General features: G+C 37.9%; 1 protein-coding gene and 1 non-coding gene across 2 annotated transcripts; both read left to right on the top strand.

The window, feature by feature from the left end:
* Positions 1-217: 217 nt before the first annotated feature.
* LOC131334125 (cyclin-D4-1-like) lies at positions 218-4,950 on the top strand. Its single transcript, XM_058369004.1, has 6 exons — positions 218-981; positions 2,344-2,430; positions 2,515-2,613; positions 2,993-3,194; positions 3,537-3,661; positions 4,332-4,950. Exons 1-6 carry the CDS (start codon positions 667-669, stop codon positions 4,524-4,526), a joined length of 1,023 nt encoding a protein of 340 aa, XP_058224987.1. The 5' UTR covers positions 218-666; the 3' UTR covers positions 4,527-4,950.
* LOC131334965 (small nucleolar RNA snoR100) lies at positions 2,673-2,779 on the top strand. Its single transcript, XR_009202363.1, has one exon. It is a non-coding gene; the product is annotated as a small nucleolar RNA snoR100 (small nucleolar RNA).
* Positions 4,951-11,123: the final 6,173 nt, after the last annotated feature.

The following is an 11,123-nucleotide window of genomic DNA, read 5'->3' as shown; positions in this document are numbered from 1 at the left end:
TTTAAAAAAAGCCAATCTTCCTACGTACGTCAACTAAAAAATTATTTAGTGAAAATAATTTGATTATTTTTATTGTTCGGAGGAAAAAAAATCAGAAAATATGAGTACGGGGTCAGTGTTATTGTCGGATAGTGAAATTTACCCCTGGCTTTTCTTCTTCATGGGAAATTAATATTCTACTACATGGATTTATACGAGTACATCACCCAAATTATCCAGAGAATCCTCTCTCTCTCTCTCTCTCTCTCTCTCTCTGCGTTTCTTCGTTGTCTGGATTCTGCAACCCCACTTTCTCTTGCATTGGTCTCTTTCTCTCTGCCCTAGACGACTGATAAGGAGCACTAATTTCGCCCAACATAAATAAGCTCTCTTGCACCGGTCTTTTTCAACCCAACTCAATCTGATACAGAGCAAGATCAGAGAGAGAGAGAGAGAGAGATTTTCATATGCTATTCCCTCCTGTTCTCATTTCCTTTTCATTCTTCCATAGTATCTGCTTGATTCTTTCACAAAGAAATCTACCCTCCTTCATCTACAATACAGAAACTAAATCTAAGAACAAACTGAGGTTTCCACCATTCATTAAAGCACTCACATACACGGACTGAAAGAAGGGCCATATCTTTGTAGAGAGAGAGAGAGAGAGAGAGAGAGAGAGAGATTTCAATGGCACCGAGTTTTGATTGTCTTCTCTGTGGTGAAGACAACATTGGCATTTTCTCTGATGAGTTTGGTTATGGGGATTCGGTGGAGGAAATTGAGCCTATTTGGAATCAGGGACACCATCTCACCAATAATCAGAAGGGAAATTGTGATGGTGAAGAGCCATTGACATGGTTACCAATGCAAAGTGACGAGTGCTTGGACTCGTTGCTCAAAAGGGAATCTGATCATCTGCCTAAAAGTGATTACTTGAACAGATTGAGGAATGGGGACTTGGATTTGGTGGCTAGGAGAGAGGCTGTTGATTGGATTGGAAAGGTTAGTTTGTGAGTCTTGTTTGCTAAATGGGCTTCTGAATCTTCAGTTTTTACTAAATGGGTATTTGTGTTCTATGTAGTTTGATAAATTTCTCTATATATTTTGTTGGTTTCAATGAGTTGGGTATTCTAAATGAATTTGACCCTTTTGGGTACTTATGCTAATCCTGTTCTCTCTATTTTTGCAACCCTTAATTGTTGGTGGTAATTTTGCTAATTATGTCATCTCTATTTTTGCAATCACTAATTGTTGGTGGTACTATAAAGTAATAGGAGTTCAATGGAATGGTTTGAGTTATTTTCTTGGGATGACTGCTTCTTTCATTGCATTCACACATTGTAATTTGAAATGGGTTGATAAGTCTTCTTCAATGGGCTGCTTATTCTTGAGTTTTCATTAAATGGGTAGCAGTGTTTTTTTGGTGTGACTAATTTCCCTATTTGCTTTTGATGATTCTAATGAGTTGAAGTATATGGGTTCTCCAAAGGCATTTGGATGTTTATATAGATGGCTTTTGGGGGGTTAGTTCTATTTCTAATTACGTTCGCCTCGATTCTCTTTGCTTTGGCAAATATTTTTGTTGGTGCTACTATGAAGCAACAAGGACTAACACAAGTTCCTCACTTCAGAGTAGGATAAATTCATATTTCAAAGAGGTTGACTATAAGTTCTTTCAAAATTGACTATTTGTCCCTCTACTAGAGGTGTTCCAGAAATGTCTGCGATCCTCTATTCTCTTTGCTTTGGGAAATGTTTTAGTTGGTGCTACTATGAAGCAATAAGGGGTTCGTTAAACTTCAATGGAAAATATTGAGTTCTTTTTTCGTGATGGACTGTTTCTTTTATTGCATTCAACACTTGAAATGAGTTTGGTGGGATCCTTCTCTTTTTGCCTTTTGAGTTGGCAATGGCTGATCTAACTTATGTTAGTAATTGTGTTTATCTGCCTTTTTTCTCTTCTTATCCTATTTTTGTCTGTCTAAAATTGGACTTGCTTTTCCTTTTGTCGATTGTCCCTCTTTTATGGCCAAAATACTCGCTGAAAAGTTCATTCCAATTTGTTTATGAGAGAAACTTATTCACGGAGCCTCCGTGAACAACCGTTCACGGAGCGGCGCAATCACAGTCGTCCATTCGCTCAATCAATGGTTGAGGTTTGTTTTCAATTTTGACTGGTCCGGTCAAAATTTGACCAGTCAAAATTGGTTTTCAATCTGGACCGTTCGAAAACACTTTGGACGCGCGCGATTGGACTCTGTAACTCTCAGTTCACGGAGCCCTCCGTAAAAAAGATTTTCTTTTTGTTTATTAGTATTGTTTCCATTATTAGAACAAGTATTAATGGTCTAACCAATGTAACAGGTTCATGCCCATTTCAATTTTGGACCTCTGTGTTTATACTTATCCATAAGCTACTTGGATAGGTTCCTTTCAGTCTATGAGTTACCAGTAAGTTGAAGATCAAATTCTATGATTTTTGTCCCTTTTCCCGCGTGTTCAATTACTCTAATTGCGTTCTCATGTGCTATACAGAAAGGCAAAGCTTGGATGATGCAGTTGTTGGCTGTGGCTTGTTTGTCTCTTGCAGCCAAAATGGAAGAGGCTGAGATTCCTTTATGTGTAGAGCTGCAGGTAAAGAAGAATACAAGCCAAAGAGTCAAACAGGGCCTTAATCTATCCGCACTAGTTTTTTGTTTTTGTTGTTGGTAATGTGCACAGAAATTGATTTGTGTCTCTAGGCCTGCCCTCTCTTATGCCTTTCGGCTTCGATTTGGGGGTATGGTTCCGCAACAAAACGTCCTGTTAGCTCCTCGTTTCTTGGAGGTATAGGGGGGATCATTGTTCTAGTGGTATTTTGAGAGCAGCCACTTTGTGCATATACTGTCGAAGGCTAGGTCTGTCTCCGTTCCTCCCCCGCCCATACCCCCAATGATTGGGCACTAGATGAGTTGAGTTATTGTTTGTTTGTTGGTATTGTTTGTGATTAGGGCTAATCAAAGAGGAATGACAGGTGGGTGAGGCTAGATTTGTGTTTGAAGCAAGAACAGTACAGAGGATGGAACTTCTGGTTTTGAGCATATTGAAGTGGAGAATGAAAGCAGTTACTCCATTCTCTTTCATTGACTATTTCCTTAGAAAGATCAATGGTGATACAATTTCTCCAACATTGTTGATATATAGATCAACCCAACTCATATTGAGCATAATCAAAGGTACTTTCCCCATCTTTGTTTGACTTAACATTGCACATGTGTTTATCAATGATCTTTCTACTAAGGTAGTGTTTGGTTCCTTCGAAATTTCTTTGAGAAAAGGAATGGAATGGTCTGAATTGGTGAAGGAGGATACTATTTGTGTCATTTTCCAACAAACCAAATTTTGGACTGAGCATTCTAGAAGGAATGAATCAATGATCATTCAACCCTAGCTTCGTTTCAATGAACCAGACATGGGCCAAGTTAATTATTTTGTATTAGAAGAGAAAAGGAGAGAAATTTGAACAAGGGAAATTATTTATAGTGGTGGGTAACTCAATGGCTGCGAATTCTGTGCAGGGTTTGAGTTTTGGGAGTACAGGCCTTCTGAGGTTGCAGCAGCAGTGGCAATATCTGTTGGAGGAGGAAGCCAAACAACAGACACTGAGAAAGCAATTTACCTCCTCACTCAACATCTTGAAAAGGTAAAGGAGATGGTATCCAAGAAGAGGGATCCTAGAACTAATTTTCATTACAACTTTTCCTCTTTGATTTGAGCATCTCCAGCAGATATACGAGACTCGATACTAAAACCATATTTTGTCATGCCTTACATTGCATTTCGAAGAGTTCGTTTTGCAGCGTACTCCAACTCTTCAAATTTTGTTGTTTTGGCATTCACTTTTCTCACATTGGAAAGGGAAATGCGTTCATAACATCTAATGTACTTCGAAAATATCAAACAAATAGTGTATTATCTTGATGTTTGAAAGATGCTTCCCATACTATAAATGTGAATAGTGACAACAAAAATGGAAGTGGGAGCTGGTGTTTGCAAGTTTTGCTATTGCACATTGATCCTAGTTAAGACTTCTAACTTTCTAACTTTGGGTGTTAAATTATCCGTTCGATAGAGAAAGGATTTTGTGAAATGATGAGCTGGTGTCACCAATTTATTCATGTTTAATTGGCTGCGTGTCCCAAGTCAGGACCGAGACCAAACATGAATGGATTGCTGACACCATGTCAGCGCACCACTTGGTGTCACGGTTTTGCAAAATACTCCTCGTGCTTGATACTCTCTTAGCTAGCTACATGTGTTTGAGAGTTACTCAATGGTGATTTTTTCGCATTTCTTTTGTGTGTGTTGTGCAGGATAGAGTGCTCAAGTGTATTGAACTGCTCAATGAGTCATCAAATGCTTCAGTCGCATTTTTGCCCCAAAGTCCGATAGGTGTGCTTGATGCTTCTGCATGCTTAAGCTACAAATCTGATGAAACAAAAATTGGGTCATGCACAAATTCTTCTCATGATAGCCCAGACAGTAAGAGGAGGAAGCTCAACAGATGAATCCAAATTCCATATTGTTGGGAAGAATGGGTCCGTGTCAGTTTTTCGAAACCCTTTTTCGAAAAACTCATTCGGTCATTGGTGATGGGTTGGAGGATGATACATCTAAATATTTCATGTTTTCTTTGGTATGAAGAAAAGAGTCACAAGCTGTTAAATATTAGACTTCTTAACAGCTTATAAACAAGGAGGTGAGTTGGAAAAGAAAGACAGTCCCCGCTACATAGAAGAGTTTTCTCATCTTAATGTCTAGTTTTATGTTATTTTTTTTGTATCTTTATTCTGTATTGTGACTAGAATCGATTCGGGAAAATCACAAAAATATGAAAGAAAGAAAGGAGCCTCTTGAAGGAAAAAGCAAGAAGAGATGGCACGGTAATTAGGTATCCGAGCCAGCTTACGCGGAGAAGATGGATTCTTATTATAGAAATGATTTTGTGCTCGGGTTTTTTTATATTTAGCTTATTTTAATAGCAGTAAGCAGCAGTTTTTGTTTTTTATTATTATTTATTTTTTCATCTGTCAATGAATGATCATCTGCTTTTTATGTGGATCCCTCATTTGTTTGACTGTTTGTCTGGTTGAGACCCTCGAGAGCTTGCTGCTGGTGAGATAGAAAAGAAGGTGCCCCTGATTCACATGGGACTTTGGAAATGCAATACTATAATTTGTTGCCTGATCACAAAATGCTTTTAAATAACAAGGCATTTTGGTATTTGCTCAAAATGCTCTTCTTCTGGAGTTTTATATAGATCAAAAGAAAGGACAGAAGTGTCCGGCTGGTATTAATTTTCGCGGCACAAACAGAACATGTCTTGGCATTATCGTCACCCGAGACCGAGAGGGTTAGTTGTAGGCAATCTCTACTAAAGCATGGGTTGTTTTTCCTCAAGAATACTGTTTGAAGTTTGAGCAGCTCGTATTTCTTGGACAATTCTAAGCGAGAAAAAAAAGGCAAAAATAGAACTTGGTTTAATGTTTTTTGAGCTCCCACAAGGCCATTTTTGCCCTCTTGTAAAAATATGGTTTTTCTCCCCTTGTAGAACTAACAAATTGAAAGATATCATCGCAATCAACCATCAAAGTGCTGAAATTGTGAACAAAGAGAAACACAAAAGTATTTTTGGAGTATACCAAAATGTTTGGTCACGCGAAGAGACCTATAAAGTCGAAGAATCTTGTTTGGTGGCAACCATTTAGCCGCTCTTTTTTATCCATTTCTTTGAATAAGAGCCTCTTTTACTCATGTTCAGAAAGATTTGTCACATCTTGACCGTCCTCCTCTATTCTTGTCACAAGCATGAAGAATACTCGTAATCTGAACATTTTTTTTCCGGGCATACAGATAGGCAGACAATTACAGTGTCGAAGTTGATTTTGTATGGTCATTCATAAAATGACAGACACTACAAGAAACAACCTTATCTGCAACGGACATTGCCGTCATAAATGCTGAAAATACCATCGCAAAAGACTTTCAGGACAGGGTTGCAACGGGAATGGGCAGTGGCAAAATAGTTTGCGATGGTGAAGTGACTTGTTGCAACGGTACTTACCCTTTGAACGCGCTTAAAGGAAAAAGACCACTCTTGGTTTTGCCACGGTAATGTTTGCCGCGACAAATAACTTTACAAAAATATTTCGTTTTATTTGCCACAGTATAAACATCACTGTGGCAAATAGATCGAGACAACTTCCACCCCTTCCTACTAGAACATTGTCCGTCGCGAAAGCTGCAACTCAAGTTTTTTGACCATGACAATTACTCAGTTCACTGGGTCATGTAAAACTATTTCATGATTTGGGAATTGGGATCTTCTAATCGAAACATCGATATCGCTTCTAGTAATCTATCAAATTAACCGACTTCCGTTGTACCTCGGGCCGAAAAGAAAAATTACCAAAAGTCAATCAAGTGTGACGTTCCCATGCTCCTTCTAGTTATCAGCAGATTTTTCACCTACTTCTCTGAGCAGTGATCAATACTGTAGTAAAATTTTGATAGAATCTCTCAGTTATGGACAAATTAACAAGTGTTGTCAACTTTCGAATCATCAGAACTTTAGCTGATTAAAATGGAGCATCCTAGTACGATAAATGAGTATGCCAAAGATACAGAGAGACTAATAAAACAGAGGATACCCAAGCCTACAATTTGTTCCTCGGAGCAGCCAGTTTGAATAACTATTTTACTACCATGTGACTCTCTCTCTCTCTCTCTCTCTCTCTCTCTCTCTCTCTCTCTCTCTCTCTCTCTCTCTCTCTCGAAGTTAGCTCTCCCTTGTCCCTGTGTCGGTCAGGTTATTGTTGAACCAGTAAATCAGAAGTTCTTTCTTTTGGGATGTTATTTTATCAAGAATGATTAGAAGAATTAACCCAAGAGGTTGGCCAGGTGGTCTTGGTCCGAGACTTAAGGGCTCTCTCATAAGGTCTCAGGCTTGATTGTCCTCGCTATTAACTCTTGGGGCCACCTCACCCCATACGTAAGCGTGTGAAAAGACTGTGAAAGAAGCTGTGGAGATTATCCGAGGTGCTAGCAAATTGACCCGAGACACGGTGTATAACCGAAAAGAAAAAAGTGAGTAGAAGACCACAACATGATAGTATTAAGTATCACATGTTTCACATCTGATAAGGAAAACCGAATGAACAATGTTCGTAGTTTTCATTTCCTCTTCTTTGGAAAGAAAATTTTGTAAGAACCAAAATATATATCCCGGTAGCAAAAAATTTTTTTGAGAGACACAGGCAGTACTAAGCCTGCATTTATAGTATTGTGCTCCATATTTTATGAACTATAAGGTGTTGATTGGATGTAGCCAAAGGTAGGGGCCAAAACTCATCCGGGCGGATGAGGGGATGATTGGACATTTTTGGCTTGGTTTGGCTGGCTACTTGACGCCCAGATGAACTAATACCCCTGCCCATTTAAGACCCTCTGGGGTCAAAAATTATGAATGGGTTTCGATTAGGGCAAAAATAATACCCCCGGATGAGGCCCTCCTCACTCCCCCTCCCTCAATATTTCAACTATAAAACAATCTTATCTCCCTATTTTATCACTCATCCAAATGGAGTACTATTTTATCTGTTTTTCTTAATACATTGTAAGGACCCGTATTTTTTTGATATTATTTAAAGGTTTTATATATGTTAAAAATTGAGGAAAATGTGAAATTTATTAAGGCTCCGTTCCAGAAATGGAATAAGAACTTATTTTTTGTTAAATAATAAGGCTTGTTCCACAAAGATAAGAAGGAGGTGCTTATTTTTGAAGAATTTATATAGGTACCAATAGGCGTCGGGGAGGGAAATCGTACCGACGGTCGCGCCGGGCCGTCTCCGGCCACCGGACGGCCGATCCGAGCCGTCCGAAACTTCTATAAAAAAAAAAACCGAGGGGGCCAACACGGGAATCAACGGCATCCGTGGTGTGTAGGGTGCTTGATCCGAGCACGCCTTTTCCGTGTATGTATGTCGGTACGATTTTCCTCCGCCGACGCCCATTATCATAGCGACAGTCTTATTTTTTGTATAAAGCAACTTTAAGTTCAAAAAATCATGTGTTTACGCAAATAATTTTCCTATCACTATAGATCTTATTTGATAGATCTCATTAAGATCTTTAATACGGTGCAAAAAAAATTAAAATTTTTTTTCATTTACATTATTTTTGAGTTTGAAAATGTGAAAGAAACTTTTTATTTGGATTTTGTGGAATGACCCTTTTTATTTTTGAATGAGAAGTGGCAAAATAAGTACTTATTTTTTAAGAAGGTTTCCGGAACGGAGCCTAAGTTTGTTTAATTTGGGGTTGATATGTAAGGGTTACTATTTGAGGGAGTGCAAGTGTGGTTTGTGTGGATGCTAGTATAAAAGTGTGGGTGTATGTGTAGAGGAGTATTTTTACTCCTCTCACTCTCTCATCTCTCCCGACGTCTCACCTCTCTCTCGACTCTCTTTCACTCTCTCTCACTCTCACTCAAAAATTTACCAATACAACTTCAACCCATCATTAATCAACCTCAAATCCTTCACCTCTTTACGTATTGGAGTTCGTATCGCGTCGGTAGAAGCTCGATGTGTCGAATTTGGCTCGGTTTCGAAGTTTGAAGTTCTAAGGCTTGGGGAATCCTTGGGTTTCGGCTTTAACACTCGAGATAGAGATTTCTCTCACTTTTTATATGTTCTTGAGTTGGTTTTGTGCATGAAATTGTGCCTATGATTGTTGTGATTGTTGTTGTAGTTGAAACCCAAGAAAATCTGCTTAGAATCTGCTCGAACAGCTATTGTTATCGATACCATTGGCTTTGTGTTTCAAAACCCAGAAAATCACTTGTTATCGATATCCTTGTAATTCTTCTCGGCCAAAAGTTATCGATACTTTTGTGTTAGGTATCGATACTTGTTGCTTATCTCCAACATTTGCTGTTTTGCTTCATTTTTCACCGTTTTGGTTTCTGATCATTTCTAACTATTCTAAACCACTTCCAAACATAGTTTTTCGCACTCTAATGATCCATTAGTCATCCTCATTCGTTGGTTCTCGTCGCGTTGAACACAAATATCATATTGAAAGAATTATCGTCCTAATGTCTTATTAGTGCGTTCGTTTAACTATTAGTGGTAATGTGAGGTGCTAAGATAGATGGAGTGAACAGGCTTAAGCTAAACGTGGGTGTTGATAAGATTGAATAATTGGATAGGAGGATGGATAAACTATAAGACGAAATACGAGGACCTGACCTTGATGCCATGTAGTACGAGAAGTGAGTTGGGAAGACTAGTTTGGAAATAAAAATGGGAATATGAATTGGTATGTAGACTGTTTAATTGATATTAAATTTTCTTTATATTTCTAATCGTACTATCAGAACCTTAGAGATGCATATGTTGAAAAGCAATGAAAATGGGTTGTAGTCGGATGTACGGGGTCGCGAGTACCCGGAACTTGAATCGGATGTACGGGGTCATGAGCACCCGGAAATGTATTGTGGGTATATGGGGCCCTAAGACCCGGAAAATCTCTTAAGTTCATTATTCGATATGTTAATGGTGGAAGAGCTACTTGAGCTCATATTGGAGATCAACGGAAAATGTACGAGGTCCTTAAGACCCGGAATGTGAGTCATTAAGTATAGAAGAGTGCGAGATGGAGTTGATCAATAATGACACATAAAAGAAAGCTAATATACTGAATAATGACAAGTGAAGTGCCCTTAAGCCTTGAGTTCCTTCATGAAATTACTATGGTTGCATTCTCTATCATTGTCTTTGACTTCATTCTTTTATGTTCAAATCTCCTCATTTGCATATAACGTTTATAGAGATTTTTCTACTGGGCATGTGTTTTGCTTAAACCTATTATTCTTTTAGGTACAACTCAAGAGCATTAGCATGAAGTACTTGACGTGCATATCATCTCATCATTTTGAAAGTGAACATCAAGGAAACAACTCAGATATCTTTGTAAACTCTTTTGAGAAGACATAAATTGTAATTTTCATTTAATCCTTGGTTTAAAAGTATTGTAATTATTTAACTTATCTTTGTCTAAACTTTAAAACTTTGGGGCCAGAGTGCCATTGTTGTAATCTTTTGAACTTGATCGTACTCAATAGATGAATATGAGAAAGTCTTTTGGGTTATTATAAGTATACCGCGGTGGTTTTCCTTTTAAAAATTATTATTATTATTATTATGTTAAAAATCGAGGGTGTGACATACATTATCCAAACCAACTACTTTTATGCACCCTCCATAAAAGCTACATCAATGTGGACCCATCTTCCATAAATAATAACCTCTACCATCCTATCCCCTCCATAAATAACACCGCAAAAACTCATCACGCGTCCAATCGACCTTGGCATTTGTAGGATTTGGTTGGTGTAATACAAATTGATTTGGGCTTTATATTTGAGATTCTGAAATAGTAAGGCATAGAAGGGCCTCCTGTCCTTGTCTTACGGGCTAAATTTTGCGTCAGGGCCCATTCTCTGTCTCGAAGAACTTTGACGGAATAACTTTTAGGACACAAGAACACCTCCAAAGTCCAAACCCAATTTCTTCAAAATAGTAAAACTGTAGTATTATTCTTTACTTGAAAAGATATTTTTAAAAGTGCTACTACTCTTCACTTTAACACTAGCCACACTACTGTACTGTATTTCTATCTTCGTTTTTCAAATAACTGATCACTCAAATCTCAATCATCTCTCATTTTCCTCCAAAAATTTACAAATTTTAACATGAACCAAACATATTCAACATTAGTCTTGTTTGAGACTAAACTTTTAGTTCGTCCTACTTTTATCACTATTGGTTCACAATATTGAAAGTTGAACATTTTTCATTATGTGAATGAATCAAGAGAAAATATTTTTAACGTCGGAGCCATAAATAATTGTTTATGGAACCAATTGCGAACGTCCAAAATTGTTTTGGATTATTCGAATGTAAATGAAATTTTTCCGGAAAATAGTGAAACTTTTCCCCGATTTTTTTTTCCGTTAAAATCCTTACCGTCCAAAAACACTATTGAACGATTGCATATGAAAAACTTGTTCACGACTGAGCTGTTAATAAGTTCATCTC

The sequence above is a fragment of the Rhododendron vialii genome, chromosome 7a, assembly GCF_030253575.1.
Source record: "Rhododendron vialii isolate Sample 1 chromosome 7a, ASM3025357v1".
NCBI lineage: Eukaryota > Viridiplantae > Streptophyta > Magnoliopsida > Ericales > Ericaceae > Rhododendron > Rhododendron vialii.
The sequence above is the reverse complement of the archived record's forward strand: the minus strand, read 5'-3'. Positions and strand labels throughout refer to the sequence as shown.